General features: G+C 42.6%; 1 protein-coding gene across 3 annotated transcripts; it reads right to left on the bottom strand.

Annotated features, from left to right (window-relative positions):
* Positions 1-2,536: 2,536 nt before the first annotated feature.
* Positions 2,537-25,686, bottom strand: NEK3 (NIMA related kinase 3). 3 transcript variants are annotated; one of them, XM_045978280.1, is made up of 17 exons: positions 25,662-25,686; positions 23,481-23,539; positions 22,412-22,584; positions 20,615-20,708; positions 20,430-20,527; positions 18,700-18,783; positions 17,605-17,672; positions 17,428-17,514; positions 15,514-15,586; positions 11,718-11,918; positions 11,220-11,292; positions 9,014-9,063; positions 6,078-6,177; positions 5,410-5,553; positions 4,809-4,943; positions 3,513-3,639; positions 2,537-3,110 (listed from the first exon to the last, which is right to left on the bottom strand). In XM_045978280.1, the coding sequence occupies exons 3-17, from the start codon at positions 22,526-22,528 to the stop codon at positions 3,026-3,028; spliced, it is 1,536 nt and encodes a 511-aa protein (XP_045834236.1). In that variant the 5' UTR covers positions 22,529-22,584; positions 23,481-23,539; positions 25,662-25,686; the 3' UTR covers positions 2,537-3,025. The 3 variants fall into 3 exon arrangements, with proteins under 3 accessions (XP_045834236.1, XP_045834237.1, XP_045834238.1); XM_045978281.1 differs by lacking the exon at positions 25,662-25,686 and having other exon boundaries at positions 9,014-9,060; XM_045978282.1 differs by lacking the exon at positions 25,662-25,686 and having other exon boundaries at positions 15,532-15,586.
* Between the last annotated feature and the right edge of the window lie 1,392 nt (positions 25,687-27,078).

Here is a 27,078-nt window from a genome sequence, read left to right as displayed (position 1 = left end):
AAAAAAAAGTGTCCCTCAATTCTTGCCTGGTTGTAAGTCAAGAATCATAATAATCTATCACTAAAACTGGCTCCTAATCATCCATTAAATATCCTGAAAGTTATCAAAAGCAAAATTCTGTAAGCCAACTGACTTGTAAAATGATCTATCATCCAATCAAGATTCATTCAGTCTCTCAATAACTATATATAATTCCAAGTTCCCTTTGTTTGGTGGTTTGGAAATATTTCTCCCCTGGGGCAATGCTAAATTTGAGATGACTAAGAGGTACAGAATACAGTATTTATGGAAGCTGGGTATCTGGAACTATCCTTAAAGCTATCCCCACTTCAAGAGAGTGGTTAAAAAAAAAAAAAGGCAGGGGGAACCTAAACTAAGTAACTCTGGGAAATGGTGTTTTGATTGGAATTGTAAGGCTAGACCCACTAGAACAGTACAGAAACTCTGTACTCTAGTTGGGAAATTTGTTTCTTATGGGAGTATGGGTTGATAATTTGGAAACATCTGTATCCTAGTGTTGAGCAATCTAGTAGATAATGGATGGCTGAAGCCAGGTTTCTCACTGTCAGAAAGAGAAACCAGAAAAGCAAGGAAGGGGGGCGCCTGGGTGGCTCAGTGGGTTAAAGCCTCTGCCTTCGGCTCAGGTCATGATCTCAGGGTCCTGGGATTGAGCCCCGCATTGGGCTCTCTGCTCCGCAGGGAGCCTGCTTCCTCTTCTCTCTCTGCCTGCCTCTCTGCCTGCTTGTGATTTCTTTCTGTCAAATAAATATTTAAAAAAAAAAAAAAAGAAAGAAAGAAAGAAAAGCAAGGAAGGGAAGGCTAGAATGAACCCTGTGGTACTAGATCAGAACCCAAGACATTAGTATGAGCTCACCCTCGGCTCAAAACACAAACAGATGGAGAGACAAAGAAATGACTATAGCTGTGTGGATGTGCACAGGATAGCAAACATATATGGATCTCCTCACTCTGTCTGCTAAGAGGGCCTAGAAGCAGTGACAGCCCTGTAGCAACAAATACACCCAGCCCCGGGCTCCTGGTTTCCAAACCGATGAAAGGAACGAACCAAGGCTCCTCAGAGAAATGGCTGACTCTGGAGCTGCAACAGAGAAAGCTGAAGATGCATCTGGACCATCTTCTTGTAGTACCAGGAAGGAGGTTCTCAAAACACAAAAGAATGAGGGCATGTCAGAGGAATACTGAGGCAACGGGAAAACTCCCAATAGCCAAAACTAGACCAATTGAAGGAATAAAACAAATGACTTCGCATTGGATTGTAGCCCCTTCAGGAGGTAGAGCTGAGGACAAGCTGGACCCAGTGAGTGAGTCGCTTAGAGGCACTAGGACAGTACATATACTGTGTCCTCTAGTTGGGAAATTTGTATCCCAGTGCTTGAAAATGGAAAATTGGTAATTTTACAGTGGAGATCCTGGCAGACATTGCCTTAACCAAGTGACCAAAGTTAACAACAACAGTAATAAATCATGTTGAAATCACGTACTCCCTGATGAGATGTGGCGGGAAGGGGACCTCACCTCCATGATATTCTTCCCTAAACCCGTGAGCTCAGCCTCATCACGAGAAAAACACCACACAAAACACTGAGAGACATGCTACAAAATGCCTAACTGGTATTCCTCAAAAATGTCAAGGTCCGGGGCACCTGGGTGGCTCAGTGGGTTAAAGCCTCTGCCTTCGGCTCAGGTCATGATCCCAGGGTCCTGGGATCGAGCCCTGCATCGGGCTCTCTGCTCAGCAGGGAGCCTGCTTTCCTCTCTCTCTCTCTCTCTGCCTCTCTGCCTACTTGTGATCTCTCTCTGTCAAATAAATAAATTAAAAAAAAAAAAAAAAGTCAAGGTCCTGAAAAATAAGGACGGATGGAGAGACCGTGAGAGAACAGAGGAGAAAAAGGATGACGAGATGTCTCAGGGAAGAGGAAGAGGGTGGGGTGAAGGTCTATACCACAGTTTTTGTTACCTGAAGATTAAAAAAAAAAAAAATGGTTTAAATCTACAAGATGCGTGTATTCCGTACTCCAGGAGATCCTTATTAACCAACCTGCCGTAGACTCAGCTACTTCCCCTGGTTCTTCACTCGAGCACCATTCCTCATACTGGCTTAGGCTTCGGCTGTTTGCACACTTGCCTCTGCGAGATCTTCAGGGAGGAGCCTCTTTCTTCTGGAGAACAATATGTCGCCTCACGACAGCATCCCAGTATGGAATGACAGGACCCAGAACATGTGTGTCAGGGTGAACCACACAAGTTGGCATCCCATTAGTTCCACAGCACTCTCTAGTTTCCAGTACTTCCCACCTTTGGCCTATTTCTTTCTCCTGCACAAGACTGCCAACTTCTGACAGGATCTGTAATGCCCCTCCCACCTTCCCACGGCTGATGTTCTGACCTGGGCCCATCTGTGCGTCCTGAGAGGGGCTGTATTTAAGGATGGCAGGTCACTGGCGAAGATCATTGAAGATCATGGATCACCATCCAGAAATAGGTCTTACTGGAAAACTGCACAACATTTTTATATTCCAACTAAATTTATTTAGATCCTCAAGCCTTTCAGAAATGTAAAAAGAGTTACACAGCAATTAAGCACCAATCGTAACAGTAGAGAAATAACGTGAAGGGCTGCTGCCATGGTCTTTGGTCAGCATCCCTGTGAGGAAGGCATTATCACCTTGTTTTAGAGTCAGGGAAACTGGGGCTCAAAGAGCTTAAATAATTTCCCACAATCACACAAACTGTAAGCAGTAGCATCCCATTTCTTTTCCGACTGAAAGCCTGAAGTTCAGAGCCAGTCTTCTACACCTTCTCCTTCCAGTTCAACAACTCATGAGAGTTACAGGTTTTTTAAGCCTTGTGGTACTAATCAGGAATAATTTTAAATATTCACAGTTTCCCCCTCTTCGTTCTGTGTCCAAGGAAAACTATAAATCCCATGAGCTGATAATATCCGAACATTAATTCCTCACTTTCAACATCTACTCAATGTGACTACGGAGCACTTCCTTGGGCGTCACCCGTCTGACGCTTCTAGCCAGCCAGCTCGCCGCTTCAGTTCTGACACCCAGTCAGGCCTGTCGTCATCCTCCTCAAAATCCCTGTGAAGAAACAGTTTTGATACTAAGCCTCCATAGCAGGGCACAGTAAGTATTTTTAGGTGGCTCAAAGCAGTACACCACCATCACAATATTTACATTTTTGAGCAACTGACCAGAGGAAAAAAAACTGTTAGCTCTTCCAAAGGAGCACTCCTTTCATGTTTCTATAACATTTGCCAATAACACCCAATATTTAAATAAGAAATAGTAAGTCCAAGCTGAACAGTTAGGCTCAGGAATTTCGTAATAATACCGTAATGCATTACTCATCTCAGACAAAAGATTGAGATATGAATATTCATTTGTGATGTTGAGTAATATAACCAGCTCCTGCTAAACCTGAAATTAAGGTCTGATTTTCACACACAACGACTAGCACCATGTATGTATATCCCAACATACGTGTCCTCGGCATCCAGTCCAGGTTCCAGTCTCTCTGGGTCCAAAATGATAGAATCGTGACCACCATCCACACTGTCTGACGCTTCTGTTTCTTCGGACAGGGGGCCCTTCAAGAATTCTTCTGAACCTTCAGAGGAAAATTATGCCAATTTTAACAGTAGTTGCATAATTAGTGAAGTTGGACTAACATCCTCCAAAAGCTTGCTGGCTCACTGAGAACAACGCTATATTTCTTTTGCAGCCCATTACACAGCCTGACTTCTGGCATCAAACAGGCCCATGAAGCATCAGGATGGGTATAAAGTTTAAAAACCGTACTTTCTTCAAAAGAAAAATTTAGAAAATTATAATTAAAACCTTCAAATATAAGAAACTATATTAAAGTTATCTTTGGATCGTCATCTTCCAATTGTTTTTCCTCTGAGCTCTCCACCCCCAACTTTTCCCCATGACGGGGAATAAAAAATTAGGGAATGGACACCACATGCATGCATGCTTTCAAAGAATTTTTTAGATGGCAACTGTTTTCAGATTTTTGCTCACACAATAACCTAACATAAAAATGTGAGCTAAATCTTTATAAAACCCTTTCATACTAGAGCTATGACATAGGTTTTGAACAGTGAACAGGGACCAGAAACAAAATCCAGGACCTACAATTGCTACAAGAAAATTCACAACTGTTAACCTTCCTCAACACCATCCCTCTATGCACACATTTCCGCTGGAGCTCCTATGACCATCTGCACACAGCTCTATCAGAAAATGCCTCTAAAAATTCATCTATATCACTCTAAAACTCTCTCCTTGAGGGCTGGTCTCCCACCAAACTCACCCAGGGAAGGAACTGTGTTTTATTCTTTTTTTTTTTTTTTTAAGTCTTAACCCAGCATATTTAGCACTCAATAAATACTGACCAAATGAACAAAGACAACTAAATCTGTTATAATAAACAGGGTCAAGACTTGCCACAGCATTACATGCTCTATTTGGCATAATTTGTCTTAGCTCTTGAGTTAGCAAGATGGCTTAGTAACTGAATTATCAGGGTGCCTGGGAGGCTCAGTCATTAAGCGTCTGCCTTCGGCTCCAGTCATGATCCCGGGGTCCTGGGATCAAGCCCCACATCAGGCTCTCTGCTCAGTGGGAAGCCTGCTTCTCCCTCTCCCTTGGCCCCTCCCCCCTGCTCATGAACTCTCTCACTCTCTCTCAAGTAAATAAATAAAATCTTTAATAAATAAATAAATATTTTAAAAATCAAAGCGTTTCCAAAGGTACGTGATAGGCTTGAGTCACCTGGTCTATATATTGTGTATGTTTGAAAGGCCAAGCTGAGATCCGCATTCTTAAGGATGTTCATCAGAGTTTCTGGAGTCTCTTTGAGCCACTGCTTACGGGTGTTACTTTCATTGTACTTTATTACAGAACCACCTAGTTGTGAAAAGGTGACAGGGCCACGTAAAAAAGATTCTCAGCATATATCTTCCAGACCATATTTTAAGTAAAGGTAATTATATCTGACTTGGTACTCAAATCTATTTCACTCACCTGCATGGGCCCTGCTCTGATGTGTGACACCAAATATCTTCTACAGACAAGAACAATCTCCAGCCCATTAAACAACCATTAGAAAATGTTCTATAGTGGGTCCCTGGGTGGCTAACATGGTTAAGTATCAGACCCTTGATTTCGGCTCAGGTCATGATCTCAGGGCTGTGGGACCAACCCCCCACATCAGGCTGCACACTGGGAGTGGAACCTGCTTAGGACTCTCTCTGGCTCCCACAACCTCTGCCCCTCCCCCCACTCACACTTGCTCTCTCATCAATCAATCAATCAATCACCTAAAGAAGAAAGAAAATGTTCGATAGTAACAGCATTCAATCTGACTACTAACCTCTCTCATCCCCAGATGCTAAGCTGGAGGAGAGTATGGCTGCAGTTTCCAGAGCCGTGAGAGCTGTGTTGGGGACATTTTTCTCCCACTGTCTCCTGACAGGACTTGGTGAACTGGGTTTCCTCGGATGGACTGATTTATTATCTGATTTTAAAATGTAAAAAATTATCGCTAAGCATATTCTTTATCATCTGTATGCACACATATACTCGAACCACTACAGAGAAAGAAGTCTTTCTTTTCTCTTCCAAACTCACATCTACTCACAATGTTTTTTGAGTCTAAACAGTAAAGGGGATGAGAAAAAGAAAGCTCCAAATGAAAAGGTAAAGCTAATCATTAAAGTGAATTTTTAAAAAATATGTATATATTTATATATTACACAATGTATAAGAATGAAGCCCCAAGAGGCTGTATATTTCTGTACATGGTTTCTATGACAGAGAGTATAACAAATACTATCTTTTCCTACAGGCTCTTATTAATAACACTATTCTCTTCTTTTTAAGAGTAATAAAGGATTCCTGTACCGTTAAATAAGTCACTGGATAAGCAAACAAAAATCTTCCCATGTTTATGATACCTATAACCTAGTAAGATGAAAATTAATATACCTTTCATATTCCCCAGTTCCTCACTTATACAACATTAAAATTTGAATAACTTACCTTTCTCTTTATTTAATGTCCCCAGTGCACTTTCAACTGAATTTTTATTAATGTTTTCTAAATCAGTGTGGCTATACTTTCTATCTTGTTCTTCCCCTGGCTTTAAAAGGGATTAAAAATACAGATTAAAAAAGCTTGAAATGCTACAAACAAGGTAAAGTATGCAAAGTCAGCTATCTTAATTTTAAATAAAGATTAATGAATTAAAAAACATAACCACAGAATCCCATACATTACTATATGTTATATGTCATACATATTTATAAGTTAAAAACCATATATATACATACATATATGTATATTAAAGTCATCTATATTTCTAATCATTGTATTTCTTTTAAAGAGAGAGTGAGGGGCAGAGGGAGAGGGAGAGACAGAGTCCCAAGCAGGCTCTGTGCTGACGCAGAGCACAACACAAGGCTCGAGCTCACGACTCTGAGATCATGAGCTGAGCTGAAATCAAGGGTCAGACACTTAACCGACTGAGCCACCCAGGGGCCCCCATATTACTAGTCATTAATATCGACCATTGCAAATACGAAGAGGATATATAAAACAACAGGTATTTGAGAGGGCTTTATAGAAGCAATGAGTAATGAAAAATTTCAGTATGGTTTGCTGTATTGGGATTTTTATGCTGGAATATCAAAACGAGGTATTTTATAAAGTTGCTATATATGGTCAAAACGTTCCCACTTCACCTGAGTGGTTCAATTGGTTGAACATCTTGATCTCTTGATTTCGGCTCAGGCCATGATCTCAGGGTTTTGAGATCGAGCCCCGTGTAGGACTCCACAATTGGCAGGGAGTCTGCTTGAGATTCTACCTCCCCCTCTTCTCCCTCTGCCCCCCTCTTTCTCTCCCTCCCTCTAAAAACAAATAAATAAAATCTTTAAAATATTCCCACATAATTGGTATTTTTCCAAATTATCTAAGTTCCTAGTTTGTGCTGAAGTCCTGTTCCCAAATTATCTAAGTTCCTGATTTCATGAAATAGAGTAAAACGCTGTCTAGATGCCGCTAAATCTGCATATATTTTGAGAAGGAATATGAATACATCTCCTATTCCTCGACAGCTTCCAGCATGTGGGTTCTCAATGACTTGTTGAATGAATAAATGAACAGTAGACTGTAGCTGGGACTTTGTTCTTATTTCTATCAGTGGTTCTCAAACTTCTCTCCCCACCTGGCGAAGGGCTCCCCACAGACAAAGAAGTCAGAATCTTGGCGGGTTGTGGTGATGAGCAGTTTTTAAAAGTCCTGAGGGGATTCCGATGTTCCATCCCCAGTGACAGTCACTGCTCTACACATAGCAGCCTCAAATAGCGCTTCTGGCTCGGCGCCACTTGGCTCCAGCCTCACCATCACACCTTGCCGCCTTGCCTGGGATCTTCTTGCTACCTCAGCTCTTCCCGTCTCTGACTTCCTTTCCAGCTCTCTCTTCATTCTGCTTACATTTTGCTCTCTTTTCATTTTGCGAGAACACATGGATTTGTCCACTGTAGACGGTATTAAAATGACAGTGGTCGCCGTCTGGGATAGGAGTCAGGATTGTCTGCAAAGGGCCCTCAGGAAACTTTCTCAGGGTAGAGGTGCTTGAGATTTCTAGATCTTTATTACGGTAGTGGTTATATACACTATAAAATTTTTAAAATTCATCAGACTCTACACTAATGGGTAAATTTTATTGCATATAAATTATGCCTCAACAAAGCTGGGGAAAAAAAGATATTCTCACAAGACTATAAAAAAAAGTACAGGGGCAGGATCTATTCCATTTGTAGCAACATAATGGTGGGATGCTGTTATTTATTTACAGCCAAATCTCCATTCGAAAAAAATTTGACAAGTTTAATTACTAGTACATTCCATAAATAGAATGATTTGTTATTAGTACAACATTTTTTCTTTTTGGAATTAAAAGGTTGGTGAAGAAAGAAAAACAAATCCTGAGTAGGGCATGATTTACTAAGTTGGGTTTGGCAGCACTCAGAAGCAGATCCGCTGTTCTCCTCAGGACGTTACCGCAGCTCTCGTGTCAAAGAGCTCACAGCTGCCCAGGGCAACGCAAGACAAACAGGACCTTGAATGCCAGGCTGAAAAATGTCAGCTTGATTTGCCAGATAATGGGAAGGCACTAAAAGTTCCTGAACAAAAAAATGTCAAGATCAAAATACAGATCTAAGTATTCTTTGGCATAAAAAGAATAAAAACAGTCTGATAATGGGCTATGCCATGGATGAACCTTAAAAATACGATGCCAAGCAAAATCAGAACTGAGCAAAACAAAACAAAAGCAAACAAACAAAAACCCTATGCTAAGCAAAAGTAGCCAGACACAAAAGGACACCTGTCACATGATCCCACTCCTGTGAAATCTCTGGAATGGGCACACAGCAGAGACGGAAGGTAGGCTGGAGGCCACCAGGAGCTTGGGGTGGCCATGAGGTCGGGAGGAACGGGGAGCTATTATACAGGCAGAGTTTCTGTAACAGGGTAATCAGAAAGTACTAGAAACAGCGGTGATGGTTACCCAACGCTGTGAATGTGATTAATGCTGCTGAATCCTATGCAAAAAAATGGCTAGGATGGGAACTTCTGTGTTATGTATGGCTTACCATAATGACAAACAAACTAAAAGCCAGCCTGAAACAAGATGTTCATGACTGAAAGCAGAACAGAGTTCTCCCACGTCTATATTGACACCACTGGTCATCAAGAATTAAAAACGACAAAATGAAGCAGGTGAACCAAATGCTCGGGGATCTCCAGTGGCTCAGCTGACAGTATGGCGACAGCCACCAATTACCTCACATGCCAAAGGTGGGAAAACTGCTGGCCGCGAGGGAGCAGGTCCCAGTCTTACCAACATCTCAGAGCCCCAGATGGCACCCAGGAGACGGGTGTTTCATAAATGTTAATTTTCAAGCTCTTACCATCGTGGCTGCCTCATCTTCCAAAGCTATCTTGCTTTTGCTGGGGTCTGCTTAAAAAGAAGAGAGAAGGTAGGAAGAGAAAGCACACAGAAGATCACATGATTAAGCTTCTCAGGTGATCTGCAGAAAGCCCGAAAGGCAAATGAAGACAAACGAAGTTTTTGAAGTGGATGAGCCAAAGCCTTAGCCTGAATAGTGATATCAAGCATCAACCACACAGTAATTTAAACAGAGGCTGTTTCTGCTGTTTTACTCCTAATGCTAACATCTGAAAGGTAAGGCATCGCGATTCACTTCTGCCAGCCCATTTAGGCTCTAGAAGGTGAGATCCTCCGCATCCCGGGGAGGTCACCATCACCTCCAGCTCAGGACAGCGAGGGAGTCTCTGCTTTCCCCAACAGCGACGAGAGCCCGTGGAACAGGGATCCCTTGGAAGGAGGGAGCTGCTTGTTCCCTCCCGAGGCACCAGCGGCGGTGGCAGTCAGCAAGAACTTGGGCATCCGATCACTTTGGAAAGAGGGTCTGATTTGCCCTGACAGGGCCCGGCCACCCATGTTCCTCATTCATTCAACATTGTAAAAAATGGCTACTAAGCATCTGTGATGAAAGGTGCTGAGGCTACAACGGGGAGTGAATGAGACGCAGCCCCTGCCATCACAGGGAACGTTCACTGCCCTGGTGGCGCTGACTACTGGCCGGGGGAGATGCCACCGGACACACGGTCTCCCATGGTGGCCCTTCTCCACTGGTTTATTCCTCTTATTTAGGAACAGTAAGACTACACTTGGCCAAACTATCTTGAAACTTTTCTTAAGCTGGCTTTTATTGTTGCTGTTGCCCAGCATTTTAAAACATATTTCCCACTACCCTGGGAAGGGGAAAAAAGCTACAAAATAGTACCTAAGGTAAAATGAACACTAAAGCAAACTGCGGAAACAAAGGTAACTGGCTACCCCTTGAGGAATGGAGAAAAGGCTGAATTACAAGACTGAAGGGTTTGCATTACTAGAAGGATATACATTCCTACAAAAATAACATTTAAAATTGAACTGTCAGGTGGGGCGCCTGGGTGGCTCAGTGGGTTAAACCTCTGCCTTCGGCTCAGGTCATGATCCCAGGTTCCTGGAACTGAGCCCTACATCGGGCTCTCTGCTCAGCAAGGAGCCTGCTTCCTCCTCTCTCTCTGCCTGCCTCTCTGCCTACTTGTGATTTCTGTCTGTCAAATAAATACATTAAATATTTATTTATTTATTTATTATCTCTCTCTGTCAAATAAATAAAATCTTTTTAAATTTTATTTATTTATTTATTTTATTATCTCTGTCTGTCAAATAAATAAAAGAAAAAAAAATAATATTTTATTTTCTTTTATTTATTTGACAGACAGAGATCACAAGTAGGCAGAGAGGCAGGCAGAGAGAGAGAAAGGGAAGCAGACTCCCTGCTGAGCAGAGAGCCCGATGCCGGGCTCAATTCCAAGACCCTGGGATCACGACCTGAGCCGAAGGCAGAGGTTTAACCCACTGAGCCACCCAGGCGCCCCTCCACCTGCAGTCTTAACTGCCCTTTGCCACGGAACCTAACAACCACAATTTCCAGGGAGAAGGATGTGCCCATCGCTGCAGGGGCTACTCACTCTTCCGTCCTCCACACTTGGGCCCAAGGTCCCACAGCTAGTAAGGGGAGTGCTGAGGGAGAGGGAAAAGCAGGCTCCCTGCTAAGCAGGGAGCCTGATGTGGGACTTGATCCCAGGACCCTGGGACCATGACCTGAGCTGAAGGAAGATGCTTAACTGACCAAGCCACCCAGGCGTCCCACAGCTCTACTTTTTAAAATTTTGTTTACTAGATGGTTCTTTGGACACTTGGAGATAATTTCCTATAAGATTAACATTGTATTTTCATGGTTAGATTTCTAGACCAGGCCACAGAAGCCTTCTACCTGACCGAAGGGAACATGGTACTAATAATGAAACAGAGAACAATCTTTACATCATTAAAATCTCTAAACTAGGCTTTTTGATCCCTGGAAAATTAAAAGCATAAAAGTCAGTAAAGAATTACATCTGAAATAGCAATAAAAAAATTTTAATTTCAGGAGATCTCTGAAATTGTCTCCAGTAACTTGAAAATTGTATTTTTTCTTTTTTGTTAAACTATATTTTAAAAGAAAATGGAACAAAAGGCAAGCTTTCTAAAATTCTTACCTTTTTTCCTTGGTGTACTATGCTTAGAATTTTTGGTTTCTTCTAATACCTGATTGCCATATTCTGTGATGATCTGAAAATTTCAAGTAAAGAATTTAAATATGTGAGGTACACTTTTCTTTAGACACTGCCATAATGTCATTTAATTATCAACATTCTTCCCTACAATCATATTCTCCACAAACATATTCCCCATAATCATAAATATATGATTTATGGCATCTAAAATGCTATTTAGAAAATGCCTATAATTTAGACACATATACAGATATTGCTACAGGTCTAGAAAAAGACCAGAAAGGTTACACAAACTCTCCCTATGAGGATTCTCAGGGAGCGGTATTGTGGAAGGGAGAGGACGAGGGAAAGGAAATTTTTACTTTTTTGGATACTCTGCTGCATTATTTGAATTCTTACAAGCATGTCCTACATGTTGTGTTAAAAGACAACGAACCACTTGACCATACTTGAAAACCACTCACAGTCGACCCACCGTACCTCTGGGGGTAAGCACTTGCGGACAAGCCGAGCCAAAGAGCCTCTGGAGAGAAGTGTTGTAGCAGAAGGGCGATGTGAGGGATTCCTTTTGAACATCTGCTTGATCAGAAGCTGGAGTTCACAGGAGTACTGAGACGGCAGTGGGCTCAGGGACCCCTGACATATTTTGAGAATAAGACTTTTCCAGCTGTTTGCCTGAAACTAAAAAGTAAAACTGAACGTAAGAGCAGAGACAAGGCAGGAGTGGAAGAAATTGCCAGCTCAACAAAATCCTTATGAACTAATTTAATTTTATAAAAGTATCTGCTGCCTGGTCATTTTTCTTCCCAGAGGGATCCTTAAGGTACTATTTGAAATCTTATGGTGGGCTCAGAGGGAAGGTAAACATAAACAGGGCAAAACTTGCCCATCTAGAGGAAAATCTGAGCACTGATGCCAGCTTTGGGTATATTATCACTCAAAATCAATGTGTGTGCAGATACACATTGTTAACATATGTTAAAAATCAAGGTAATACATACATGTAGCTTTTTAAAAAAGATCTTATTTATTTGAGAGACAGAAGGAGCAAGAAAGAGAGCACAGGAGCAGGGGGAAGGGCAGAGGCAGAGGGAGAAGCAGGCTCCCCTACTGTGCAAGGAGCCCAATGTGGGGCTGGAGCCCAATGTGGGGCTGGAGCCCAATGTGGGGCTGGATCCCAGGACCCTGAGATCATGGCCTGAGCTGAAGGCAGAGGCTTCACCCACTAAGCCACCCAGAAGCCCCACATACATGTAGCTTAAGAAATCAATGGTCCTAACAGGCATATAATAAGTGTAACATCCCTTTGGTTCATTCCTCCCCAGAATCTCCTAGGCCTGCCCCCTCGCGATATGCACTCCAGATTATTCCAGCTTTAAAAGTGTACTGCCAAATCCCTTTTACCTTTCATATCATCAAAGTAGCTATTAAAATTTGACAAGCAATAGAATGGGAATCAGAATGACATGGCAGAATAACATTTTAAAAAAATATTCACTGTAGAATAAACTTTGAAATTAACACTAGATGTTAGTTAGTCTTGGTGATACTTAATGTAAGAACATTTTGGCATTCTGCCTTGAAAATGTACCCGGTTAGTAAAATATGCAAGTGAAGATATGAAAAAATAAAAAAAATCAACAGATAAAAGGGAAAAATTCAGGTAGTGAAAAATGAAACTAAATCTGCTCTGTTTTCCAGCTTTTGAACCATTATACCAGGTTTCTGCTTTTCCTAAAGTTTGAGAACTACTTTTGCCTCAAAGCAGATGAGAGAACAGATCGTGTGCCAAATATCAGGGCACCATACTCCTTAATTCTTATTCCTGCTAGAAAGAATAAGAAGATGTATATGAAAGTTCACAGACACACACACAAAAGACAGAATCAGGGGAATAAAGAATATACTCATAAGTAAAATACTGGTATTTTAAAAATAATGCTTTTTATATAAAACAGTGGCTCTCCACTTGGGCTGCACATTAGAATCACCTGCTTTAAAGATTTATTTATTTGTTTGTTTGTTTGAGAGAGGGAGAGAGAGCAACAGAGCAGATGGAAGCAGGGGGAGAGGAAGAGAACCTCCAGCAGACCCCTAGCTGAGCTGGGAGCCCCACGCAGGGCTCAGTCTCATGACCCTTAGATCATGACCTGCGCTGAAACCAGGAGTCAGGCCGTCAACCCACTGAGCCACCCAGGCGCCTCTAGAATCACCTGTTCTATAAAACACTACTGTCCAGGACACTCTCAGGGGTTTCCATTCAATTACTACAGTGTGGGCCCAGGTATTGCCATTTTGTAAAGTCTCCTAAGTTGTTCTAATGATGCAGCAGGCGTTATAAACCATGCACACTGGAGGAAGACAGCACGTGGTTTCAGTGTGAGGGGCTTTCTTAGTGGTGGCGAAGGCTGTTCCTCCATCATTCACTCTCATACCTCTCAGGCACATCTGTAAAGATGCTTGCCGGGGGTGGGTGGGGATGGGTGAAATAGGCAGAGAGGAGTAAGAGGCATGGACTTCCAGGTATAGAATAATTACGTTTTGGGGATGAAAAGTACAGCACAGGCAATACAGCCAATAATATCGTAGTAACTTCTTTTTTTTTTTTAAAGATTTTATTTATTTATTTGACAGAGAGAGATCACAAGTAGACAGAGAGGCAGGCACAGAGAGAGAGGAGGGAAGCAGGCTCCCTGCCGAGCAGAGAGCCCGATGTGGGACTCGATCCCAGGACCCCGAGATCATGACCTGAGCCGAAGGCAGCGGCTTAACCCACTGAGCCACCCAGGCGCCCCTCGTAGTAACTTCTTATGGTGACGGACGGTGACGATGGGTACGGTGAGCAATACTGTAATGTACTTACAAGTGTTGGATCACTATGTTGTGCACCTGAAACTAACATGATACTCTATGTCAACCATATTTCAATTAAAACTTAAAAAAGAAAAAATGCTTGGTTAGAGCTAAGTTTGAATCTGTGCCCAAAGGACAACATTTATTTCTATGAAAAGCTAAGACTTAACAGGGACGAGTGCTATGACTGTTAGTTCTGTGTAATAGTAACAGCTAAATAAGCCAGCCAAGTTGTTTAGCCTCTTTTTTGTTAAATTATGTTTTAAAATATCTTGAAAAAATAAATATAAAGATAATTTTTTCACAATAGCCAAAAGGAGAAAATAACCCAAATATCCAACAACAGATGAATAAACAAAATAAGATACAAGCATACATAATGGAAAATCATTCAATCACAGAAAGGAATGAAATTGAGGCCCATGTTACAACATTACACTACATGAAACAAGCCAGACACAAAGGGAAAAGTACTGTGTAATTCCACTTATCGGAAATATCTAGAATACACACGTTCTTGGAGACAGAAAGTGGATTAGAGGTTACCAGGGGCTGGTGGGGTGGGGTGGGGATGGGAAGTTATCGTTTAATGGGTACAGAGTTTCTGTTTAGGAGCATGGCAAAGTTGGGCAAATAAGTACTAGAGATGATTACACAATACTGCAAAGTAATCAATGCCACACAAAATGGTTAAAAAGGCTAATTTCAAAAAAAATAAAAATAAAAAAAATAAAAATTAAAAAAAAAAAAGGCTAATTTCATGATATAGATGTATTTTACCAACATAAAAAGATTGAGAATAGTGGAAAAAAAAGAAAGGACGGGTGGAGGAGGGGACGGAAGGAAAAATGGAAGGAAGGCAGGCAAGCTAAATATAAAACTAGAAACTAAATACTGAAAATTTCCTATTAGTATATGCTACCAAAGGGAGGTAAGGCAAAGGTGATACCCAAGGAAAGAGGTATGAATTCATCTGTCAGAAAGCAGAGGAGGGTCAGTCATGGATCTTCCAGACCAAGAAGGTATTTTAATACTGAAACACAAAGCAAGCCACTCCATATCGTTTACCCAGAGTTTTATGCAGGGTAATTACCAACAGGGGCAACGGGCATGGGCTCAAGGCGGGCAGGGGAATACAGGTCACCATGCAGCTATTCTCTGCCCTGTTCCATATAGGGCAACTATCTGGACCTTAACCCCCAGCTTCCCTGGAGCGAGGGGCATGGTGGTGAGGTCACAAGGGAGTTATCCCTTGTGGTACCACTTGTGAGCCAAGAAGGCAGGCCAAGGATGGAGTCAATGCTGTCAGCACTCCTACAGAGCCCGAGGGAAGCACATGGCCAAGTGGAACCTGGCACATTACTAAGGACTTAGCCAGGTATGACAAGAGGCTGCCTTTTCCAATTTACACTTATGTACTTACAAGTAAGTACATACTTACTGGATGCTTAAGGGTACAGAGCTCATAGAGAATGCATCCCAAGGACCAGATGTCACTGGAAGCATAAAGAAGCAATGGAATGACAAATGGTTATGCGTGATTATATGAAATACAAAAGAAAAGAAAAATGAAAAATTATCTTCAATAAGAACAAATATCACAAGTAATTCCTAGTTATTAAAATACAATACATGGTAAGTTTGGTCTAATACTTATTTACTTACTCACAGTAATGTTCGCAGGAAAACTCTCTGCTCCCGAGCCCCTACCCTCCAAATCAAGGTTGTTCAGACATCATTTCAGTAGCATTTGGTACAGGAGGGAGTATTTGTGAACTCAGACTGGCATAGTTGGAAGGAGGGTTAGAAGTCACGCGGTGTAGCTTCTACCCAGACCATCTGTGTGCAGTCCCAGGCCTTTTGGTCACACCTCCTGATAAACAGCTCTTTACCTTGGGCACAGCCTGTTGGATGGCTCTGGGGAGAGTGGTCTTCTTTATCATAAGCCAAAATGTGTCTTCTGGAAACACTTACCACCCCGTTCCCAAACCAAGAGAATAAGACTACTTATTCTTCCCCCAAACAGTTCTTCATAAATCAGAAGAGTTCTATAGTTTGCCCCATACGCCCACCCTTCTTCATTCTAAGCATCCCCATTTCCTCCATCCTTCTCACCACCTAGTCTGAACCTCTTGAAAAAAAGACGGCAGACACCAAAGACTTCATCCCCAAACATGTCAGCATGTACTCCCCCTCATAAACACAATACCATTGTCACATCCAAGAAATTTAACCTTAATTCAATTATATCACCAAATATTTGTCCAAAATCAAATCTCCCCAATTGGCCCAGTAAGTTTCTTCATAGCTGCTCTGCCCCCAGTACACTCAGTTTTAGTTTTATAAGAAACTATTCAGTATGGATTACCATGTTCTTTCCAGAAATCAACTCGACAGAAGGTAACAAGAGCCTGTAGGTTTTCTACTTCTAGGAATTCATGCCAAGAATGTGTTACAAAATAATGCCCTGTTTACTCACAACAGGTCTATTAATCACGACACTGATTATGATACTGAAAACTGGAAATATATCATTAGACCAGCAACAATATTTGTGAAGAGCTTAAATATGTGGTTATATGAATATGATATAATAAAATAAAAAAAGGAGGATACTAAGTTGTATATAGAATACATAAACTAGGTCTGGCAGGGGGAAGTGAATGGATGGAAAAAACATCAACATGTTATTAACAGCAGTGAAAAAGTAGGTGATGGCCATATCCCTTCTTACATATCTCTATATTTCTGATATTCCTCTGTTCACCCATTCCATCAATGGGCACGTCGTGACTTATATTCAGAAAAATATTCCGTTTTAAATCACAAGGTCTTAAGACTATCTTCTTTTAATTAACTAACCTATCAGTCAAGTACTTATTATCCAGTCCTGCTAATATGAACTCACTGACATAATCCAGTAGTTCCCAAATTTTGCCACACACTGGAATCATCTGGTGATGCTGGAAAATTACCGATGCACGCTTCCCTCCCCCTGACATTCTGATGTAACTGGTAGAGCTGCAACCTGAGCTTTGGGACTTTTAAAAGCGAGAGCATTAGAGTGTGAAAAGCAGTCATGTCATTCATACTATTGTGTCATTCATACTGTTCCCTAGAAATGACTAGCCTTTCCTTCAACATTTACATTTGGCTCCTTTCAGCTCTGATTAGAACAGTTGGAAAACTGCGACTTTCATCTAGAAGCCTGGGCATTTAGATTCTACATTGCTTTCAAATATATTTTTCAAAACCCAAACTTCCCTTGTCGGCTACAATGCCTGTCACCAAGTGGTCATGCTCGGGACTTAATGTATCAAGCAAGAACAGTACTTACCTTTTATTGTTGTAAGGCATGTTCTCCCAAATTTCTGGGGGCACGTAATAGGGTGTTCCCACATATGTACAAGCAAACGCCATAGGACTAAAACCATAAGAAAGAAAGCACGATTACAGCGCATTCCTGAATAAGGGATATTTTGACTGCTGTCACTACTAAAGAAGATATACATACTTGGAGAGAAGACGGGCAGATCCAAAATCTCCCAGTTTTACTTTTCCATTTTGGGTGAGGAACACATTCTGCATTAAAAAAGAAGAGCTGAGATTATGCCTCGCATCATTCACCCGCAAGGCAGAGATCTCGGTGAAGCTGTCTGTCTATCAAAGCCTGCTGGTGATGGAGATTAAGGGCAAAGATGCTGACAGCTGAGTCCCGGAGTGCAACATGAAATAAGATACCCTCCTGACATGGGGCACCTGGGTGGCTCAGTGGGTTAAAGCCTCTGTCTTTGGCTCAGGTCATGATCCCAGGGTCCTGGGATCAAGCCCTGCACCGGGCTCTCTGCTCAGCAGGGAGCCTGCTTCCCTTCCTCTCTCTCTGGCTGCCTCTCTGCCTACATGTGATCTTTGTCTGTCAAATAAATAATATCTTTAAAAAAAAAAAAAAAGATACTCCCTGACAGCTACACGTTACCCTGCTTGGGAATTCAGGATCACTGCTTAGAAATCAAACGAGCGAGCTTAAGATTTTATCGGTAGACGGGTGCCTGGGTGGCTCAGTCGGTTAAGCATCTGCCTTCAGCTCAGGTCATGATCCCAGAGTCATGGGATCAAGGCCTGCATTGGACCTCTCTGCTCAGCAAGGAGTCGGCTTCTCCCTCTAGGCCTCCACCTGCTCGTGTGTGTGTGTGTGTGTGTGTGTGTGTGTGTGTGTGTGTGTGTGTGTGTGTGTGTGTCTTCTCTCTCTCTCTCTCTCAAATAAATAAATAAATAAATAAATAAAATCATGTATCAGCAGAGCCTGATGGAGCGCCTGGGAATGTGTCGGGGGCCTCCACGGCGCAGGTCTTGACCATTTTCCATCTGAGAATGATAGTCTTAGAACTCACAAAGAGAGCTTGGAACCTATTAACGTACACTAGCAAAGAGATTAAATGATCTTTCTCAGGTAGTACCTTCCTTGGCTCGTATAAATATTAGGTTGACAAAAGCTTCTAGGCTAAATAAAAATGTCCCAAAAGGAAACAGAAGAATACAGAAAAAAGACAGAGTGAAATAGTCTTTGTTACTGTTTTCGTGTTGAGGCCCCAAAAGGTATTTCACTTACCTTGGACTTGATATCTCTGTGTAACACACGTTTCTTGTGAATGTGATTTACTCCAAGGCACATTTGTGTGAACCATTTAAGTATCTGTAAGGAAGAGGCATGCAGTAACTGGTTCGTGTCAACCCCAAATCCCAAAGAATTGGCTCCAGGCCTTAGCTGACCTGGATTTTCTGTAATATAAATATAGAACCCTAAAAATTACATAGTTCAACTATGATTCAATGTTGCCTGAGAGAATTCAGAAAAACTGTGAATCCCATGTTCCATCATCTTACGTATGCTCTAAACAGCAATTTAGTTCAATAAAACTGCCACTATGGTTTTCTTGAATTCAACCAAATAAAAGTATTTCTTAAATATATATATATAAAGGTAATTCACCACTAAGGAATGAGTATGCTACAACTTTTTGTAATCATTACATCAGATTTTCATTTGCCTTTTCAGAGTGTTCATTTGTTAACATTAAAGGATTTCATTATATTGTCAACTGTAAGGGCCTACTTAGCTAGAGGGAGCCATTTTGTGTTTATGCAGTGAACTTCGATTGACCCTGCCCCTCCCGGAGGAACTTACTTGCAAAGCCTAGATACAAGGGTGGTCAGGCCAGGTGAAAACATCCAATCAGTGGGGGGCACATATATCTACTAGGGTAAATTGAAATTCTATTGGCCACCCATGTGTAACCTAGCAGTTTTCTCTGTGTGTTGCAGACCTAGCATGACTGTGTAGTTTTCTCTGTGTATTGCAATCTCATTGGCCACCTGTGTATAGCCTGGCTAAACTACCTCTATAAAAGTTAGTCTGTGAGGCTGGGAAGGGTTTGCAAGAGACGGCCCTGACCCGTCAGTTTGATTCTCGATGCTTGGCATGAAATAAAGCTTTGCTTGACCTTCGCTTTCTATCAGTCTCGTTCCTTCAATTACGGACCCAACATCAACCACCTTGTGAGTCAGCATTTTCTTCTTACAAATCCTCAGTCAGTAGTAGTCAGAATTTCTAAGTACCAAGGGAGCCTATAATTAAATGTCAAACTGATTTTTTTTTCTTTTTTGTTATGGAGATTCATTCATTTGAAGCCAAGGTTGACTTCCTTCTCTGGAATCCATATTTTTAACAACACAACTTCTAAATAAAAATATTTATACCAATATGCTTTCATAACACGTTATACCCTAAACCAGAAAAAGTCCCATTCATGGTGTTTATTTAACTATTTTCCTCAGTCAATTCATTCTAATAATATTTAATACACAATTTTCCTTTAAAAAGGCAGGAAGTACTAGACATAAAGGAAAATGCTAGATTGTAAAAGGAAAAAGTGTGAGAATAGGTATTCCCATGAATAGGTATTCCCACAACCCAGGAATTTGGGCTTCATTCTTCTGATGATCTAGTAATGCCAAATAATGGCATTACTACAATGTCAGTACCACAAAATTCAAAATTTGAAATATACAGGACAAAATAGGAGCAATACAATTTTGAAACTCTTCTACACACAGAAGTTTTATTCCTTGATATTTTATAAACATATCTATTGAACTTGCTGGAAATATCTCTGGCAGCCACCTCCCACACACAAACAGGAGCAGCAATAGGGAAGAGAGTTGCTTCTAACAAGTGTATCAGGTAATCACAGGTATAATGCTTTTATGTGAACTTATACCCATTTTGGGAGGAAAGTTGCTTCTAAATCTTGAGAGAAATCGTGGAAGACCCTCTCTTACCGTATCTTCAGGAAACAACTTTCCTTTCTGATGCTTTATCTTCTGCATTAGATCTCCTCCATCACAATATTCCATCACAATATACAGGTGTCCCTCAGCTAGAACAAACAGAAGACTCCTGAGGAAAGCCTGGAGGCCATAAATCAAATTCCACAATGCATTTATTTGGGGGAATTCATATTTACCTTCAAATGATTCTTGAAAGGCAACAATATTGGGGTGCTTCATTTTGGCTAACAGAACAGCCTCCTTCCTAGAATTCTGTGTACCAGAGAGAGACTAGAAGAAGATTTTAAATAGCATAAATGGAATACATTTTAAAATGGTTAGCTTTACAACAATACGGTTGACCCTTGAACCACATGGGAACTGGGGGCAGTGATCCGCCCCCCTGTGCAGTCGAAAATCCACCTGCGACTTTTGACTCCCCAAAAACGTAACCATTAATAACCTTGTCAATTATATAGTCAATTAACACACATGTTGTATGTTACATGTATTATATGCTATATTCTCACAATAAAGTAAGCTAGAGAAAAGAAAGTGTTACCAAGAAAATCACAAGGAAAATATATCTACAGTACTGAATGGCATTTATCCAAAAAATCTACATATAAGCGGTCCCACACAGCTCACATCTGTGTTGTTCAAGGGTCAAATGTGGTTTGTATACGTCAATGCCAGAGGCACTTTTGAAGCAACACGATGTGATCCAACTTATGTTTATCAAACTCTACGAGAAGACGTGGTGATTTTTCAACTGTGGCTATATTTTACAAGCTAAAGTTGACCCTTATATCCTTCCAAGTGTAGAACGTAAACCAGTTTTCACATCAGTCTCATCGTAACTGACGTGGAGAATTGGCATGCCATTAACCACAGCATATCCTTAAGAACTAGGGCTCTCATGTCTTACTGTCTGCATCATGTCTGCAGCCCACTGGCCCAGATGAGAAAGACTGATGTGTTAGTGCAATAAGCATGGAAGAAGGTGATTTACAAAGTTGGTTTCCAAAACTGCCTATCCCTAACGTACTCTCTGAGGACAAAATCCTGAATGGCTTATCTTTCAATTAAGAACCTGCCATTGGAAAAAAAAAAAAAAAGAATTACAAAAATATTTTAAAAAGGGGTGCCTGGGTAGCTTAGTAGGTTAAGCCTCCAACTCCTGATATCAGCTCAAGTCATGATCTCAGGGTCATAAGATGGAGTCCCCTATTGGCCTCTACACTCAGCAGGGAGGCTGCTTGAGATTCTCTCTCTCACTCTCTCTCAAAATAAACAAATCTCTAAAAAAAAAAGCAAATTCACCAGCCCATCTGCACCTCCTCAACCAGATACTCAGGGGTGGGGCCCAGCAATCTGTGTTTTAACCTCCAGATGACTTTGAAGCCCACTCGAGAATCACGGAAAGAGGTCAAGAACACAGTGGGGAAATAAATGCTTAGAATACTGAGAATTGTATTAAAATGTATTTTTAGAAAATTGATTAAGATGTTATTAAACAACCTCAATGGCACAGATTCTTTCCTGCAACAACTATGATAAACAAGAACCTGGTAGCACCTTCCTCACCTTCCAGGGAAATAAAACCAAAAACTGATCCACAAAATAGCTTCTCTGATATCAAAGGTTAGCATGTTAGGTTTTTGCTCTTCATTGTATTTTTTATGCTCCATTTTCATTAATAGGGCACCTGAGCTGCTTCTGGCAAAGCTGCTTTCCCTCTTAGGTATGCAAAATTGGAAATTATTCATTGAGATAAACAGCAATCACCACCTAGATTATTTTTTCTCCCTCTTTGTTAATTACAAAAATTACCTAAAATCCATATAAAATACATCAAGACCTTGTAAAGCTAATGAATAAAGTCATTACATCTTTTGCACGAAAGAGCAATTCCATGTTAAATCTCAAGAACTAATTTTCCTGGGCAAATTGCATCTACATTTTCAACATGAGCTAATGGCTTCAGCAGTGACCTTGGGAAGCCTTATTTCCTTCATGGCAAACAGCTGATTACTGCTTTCTTGCTGAACCAAAAGGGCTCTGCCGAAGGAGCCCTCCCCGATCACTCTCAGGACCACATAGCCATCCATGCTGGGAACCCACACGGCCCGGCTGCACTGACACGGCCACCACGACCTCTCTCGACCTGTATTCAAAAATGGAAACGTTGAAAATTAAATATTTCGAAAGGCAGAATGAAGTCAAAGTAGCTCAAAATGACCATGGTAGGACAACAGCAGTTTATTACTTTATTGGCTAAACAGGTAGACCCTGGGCACCCATGCCAGGTTTTATAATCCTGAATAAAAAATACATTTACAGACTGTACTGCATTTATCAAAATTGCTGGATATAAGTGGCCCTGTGCAGTTCAAACCTGCACTGTTCAAGGGACAGGGTGGTTTGTATCCGTAGCAGCAGACTTTGACCTCTCATGGTCCCTGCTATCACGCATGCCCCAAAGCAGGCGGGACCTCGGACCTCAACAAATGTAGGGTGATAAGTCTCACAGAAAGAGTTAGGCTCGTGTATGGCAGAAATATTCAGACAAGTCAGGAAAATGATACTTTACTGAAGCCTGAAGGATGACTGGAAGTTGGCTAGGCAATGGGGCGCGGGGGGGGGGGGCAGGTAGCGTTATAGGCAGAGGGATTGGCATATTTAAGAGCCAAAGAGGGGGTGCCTGAGCGTGCCTTCAGCTCAGGTCATGATCTTAGGGTCCTGGGATCAAGCCCCATATCGGGCTCTCTGCTCAGTGGGGAGCCTGATTCCCCCTCTCCCTCTGCTTGCCCCTCTGCCTACTTGTGATCTCTCTCTCTGTCAAATAAATAAATAAATAAAATCTTATTTAAAAAAAAAAAAAGAGCCAAAGAGATTGTGTTCAGTTCAAGGAATTGAAAGAGGATTGTCTCAGGCTGCTGAGGCCTTATCTGAAGGCCACTGCAAGCCAAGCTCAGGTTGCTGGATTTTATCCTTGGGGTAATTAATGTGCTATCTCTGAAGGATTTTAGCCAAGAGAGCATATTAGAAAAAATAACTTACTCTGGCCGTAGAGTGAATGGACTGCACATGGGACGGGGCAGGAGCGCTGGAGTGCGACTCTGACAACAGAAAAGGCAGGAAAATGATGATGGAGTGGAATGGGGTGGTGGCAATGGGAACGAAGAGAAGAATGAAAAGAAAGTATGTAGAAAGAACTCGCAAGACTTTTGGTGACAAATTTATGGGGGATAAGCAGGGAGAAAGGGACAAAGCAGACCTCCCAGGTTTTCAGTGTAAACTGGGAGAACGATGATACCATTCCCTGAAAAAAATGAAAAGCACAATGGTTCTGTGTGTATGTGTGTGTGTGTTTCATTTTTCTGGCAGTGGGAGTGTGGCAGGGCTGGGGAACAGCATGGTGAAGGGAGATGTGTTCCTTTTAGGACACACTGAGCTAGAGGTGCTGGGATTAAGAAGATATAAGCAGAGTCTTTGAACTTCAGTCTCCCTTTCTGTATTTCCCAGATGAAGCAGTTAGCTGGATTGGATCATAGGTAAAGAAGATTGAATATAAAGTACCTAACACTTTGTCTGGTACAGGGGAGGCTGTGGATAAATGGCAGCCATTATTACTATTAAAACCTTAGCAACATGATGCATTTTTTTCCTTAGCAACTAAATGGTGCATTAAGAAAAAAGAAAACCACTGGAACGAATTAACTTAATTTTCAGAAACCCTATTTGTAGTGGGTTTTTTTTTGTTTGTTTGTTTTTTGTTTTAATCACACCACAAAGAATTATGAGGCACAGAGAACACAGCAGGTAAAGCAAAAATCACGACTAAACCATACACTGCAGCGACCTGTAAAATGTCATTTGTATTCATGTGTGTCATAGAATCACCTGGCAACTTTAAAATTAATTGCTCCATATTAACCAAATTAGAAGCACTGTGTTCAAAAACAATTCTTTTCAAGAACAGTCTGGTCTTTCAGTGTATTTAGGGATCTGAAAGAAAAAAGTCGCTCCTATTCTAACTGGCCCTTGGTATTACCAGATTTAACAAGCAGGCCAGGGCCCCCGGATGGCTCTGTTGGTTAAGCGTCTGCCCTCAGCTCAGGTCATGATCACAGGGTCTTGAGATCCAGTCCTGGGTTGGGCTCCCTGCTCCTGCTCTCTCTCTCTCTCTCTCAAATAAACAAATAAGACCCTTAAAAAAAAAAAAAAGTAACAAGGAGGCCACGTTTCCCCATATTTCTTTTCTTTTATTCTTCAGGGGTCTTCATTTTATGTCAAGGACGTAACCGATAAGCAAGAACCACCATTGATTTTCTTAGCTGAAAACCAGTATTTCTTTGGTCCTTTCTTTCTTTTCTTTTTTTTTTTTTAATATTTTATTTATTTAACAGAGAGAAATCACAACTAGGCAGACAGGCAGGCAGAGACAGAGGAGGAAGCAGGCTCACCGCGGAGCAGAGAGCCCGACGTGGGGCTCGATCCCAGGACCCTGAGATCATGACCTGAGCCGAAGGCAGTGGCTTAATCCACTGAGCCACCCAGGTGCCCCCTTTCTTTCTTTTTTTAAAGATTTTATTTACTTATCTGACAGAGATCACAAGTAGGCAGAGAGGAAGGCAGAGAGAGAGGAGGAAGCAGGCTCCCCGCTGAAGAGAGAGCCGGACGCGGGGCTTGATCCCATGACCCTGGGATCACAACCCGAGCCGAAGGCAGAGGCTTTAACCCACTGAGTCACCCCATCTACCCGCTACTCAATCTGACACCCGTAAGATCAGTAAGAGACCTGTATACACTGTGACGAAGTCCCTTTGCATGCTCCTCCCAAATACTAGTAAAATGGTTTGGAAATAGCCAGAAGTGGGATCGCGGGTGAGACACCCGGGCGCGCGAGCCTCTCAGGTTTGCACGCGGGGACCGCACCATGCGGGGGACCGCACCATGCGGGAGGGGCAGCCGAGCGCGAATCCTGACGCGCCGCGTCCCCTCCTCCTCCAGCGCTGGAGCCGCGGCAGGCGCCCCGAGCACGCAAGCCTGCGGCGGGACCTGCCGGCGAGCGGCCCAAGCCGGGGGCGGAGCTGGGGCGAGGATCCGACAGCGCCAAGAGCGGGTCTCCCCTCGCCCCCCACCGCGCGAGGGCGCCGCCCGCTTCCCGGGCCCCAGGTCCCCACCGCCGGCCGCGTTCCCCCCTCCAGAGGCTCCCTGCCAAGCGGCGGGATCGCTTACCGGCTTCCCCGGTGACCGGAGCCGACCCCGGCGTCCCCGGACTAGCGCGTTTCCGCGGGGCGGGCCGGTAGGTCGTCTTTCGGGTTGCTGGTGAAGGAAGGTTCTCGGGCTGGGCGGGAGGCGCTATTATCGGAGTAGCCGGGCCTACTAAGGGCGCGTTTTAAAACTGTAGCTCCAGAGCGCCCTAGATCAATGCTAATATTATTGAGGGAAAGTGTCTCCCAGCAACAAGAGTTTTGCCTCCAGTTTACGTGATCAGGTTCTCGGGCTCAGCACTCCCCTTACTAGCTGTGGGACCTTGGGCCCAAGTGTGGAGGGCGGAAGAGTAGCCCCTGCAGCAATGGGAACATCCTTCTCCCTGGAAATTGTGAATGTTAGGTTCCGTGGCAAAGGGCACTTAAGACTGCAGGTGGAATTAAGGTTGCCAACCAGCTAACTCTAAACTATGGAGATGATTAGACTCTCCAGGGTCCCCAGTGTGATCACCAGGGCACCTCCAAGTGGAAGAGAGAGGCTGAGTGGTGGTCAGAAGAGATTTGAAGATGGAGGATAGGATGGCCACCAGCCAAGGAAAGCAGGAGACCTTAAGAAACTGGGAAAGGGGCCGCCTGGGTGGCTCAGTGGGTTAAGCTCCTGCCTTTGGCTCAGGTCATGATCTCGGAGTCCTGGGATGGAGTCCTGGGATGGAGCCCTGCGCCTGAGCCCTGCAACAGGCTTCCAGCTCTGCGGGAAGTCTGCTTCTCCCTCTCCCTCCACCCAAATAACTGATAAAGGCCCGGAAACGAATTGCCCTGTTGGACTTCCAGAAGAAGCACAATCCTGCTTATACTTTGATTTTAGTCCAATGAGACCCAATCCAGACTTCTGATTTGCAGGAGAGAGTACATTTGTGTTGTTTCCAGCCACTGTGTTTGTAGTGATATGTTACAGCAGCAAATCTAGGAAACTCATAACAGCAGGGCAGAGAACCTACCTCCTAGGAGTTTTGTGAAAATCAAAACGGATATATTAGAATATATTTTAGAACAACTTCTGGTTGTACTTGTAAGTGCTGAGCGCTGGTTGTACTTGTAAGTGCTGAGCGTGTTCAGCATGACAGGGCAGAGTTAATATGTGATTAATCTGTAAATGTAGTGATAAGAGCAGGATCTCTGGAATATCATCTTCTTTCTGAATGGCCCAACATTTGTGATATCTGCTCTGTTTGGTTTCAATTAAACAAACAAAAACAGGGGCGCCTGGGTGGCTCAGTGGGTTTAAAGCTTGATCCCAGGGGATCGAGCCCCGTATCAGGCTGTCTGCTCAGCGGGGGGCCTACTTCCTCCTCTTTGCCTGCCTCTCTGACTACTTGCGATCTGTTAAATAAATAAATAAATAAAATCTTAAAAAAAAAAAGGAACAAAACCAAAACTACTAT

Source organism: Meles meles, chromosome 14 (genome assembly GCF_922984935.1).
Source record: "Meles meles chromosome 14, mMelMel3.1 paternal haplotype, whole genome shotgun sequence".
NCBI classification, from domain to species: domain Eukaryota; kingdom Metazoa; phylum Chordata; class Mammalia; order Carnivora; family Mustelidae; genus Meles; species Meles meles.
This window is presented reverse-complemented; position numbering and strand designations above follow the sequence as displayed.

What these genes read in the sequence shown, in the direction of transcription:
- NEK3 (XM_045978280.1), bottom strand. Translation starts at nt 22,528, where the DNA reads ATGGATGGCTATGTGGTCCTGAGAGTGATCGGGGAGGGCTCCTTCGGC. An exon ending in GCAAGTGCTTACCCCCAGAG is followed by an intron (nt 11,293 to 11,717) that starts GTACGGTGGGTC and finishes TGAAATTTTCAG; the next exon opens with ATCATCACAGAATATGGCAA. An exon ending in AGCATCTGGGGATGAGAGAG is followed by an intron (nt 4,944 to 5,409) that starts GTTAGTAGTCAG and finishes TTTCACAACTAG; the next exon opens with GTGGTTCTGTAATAAAGTAC.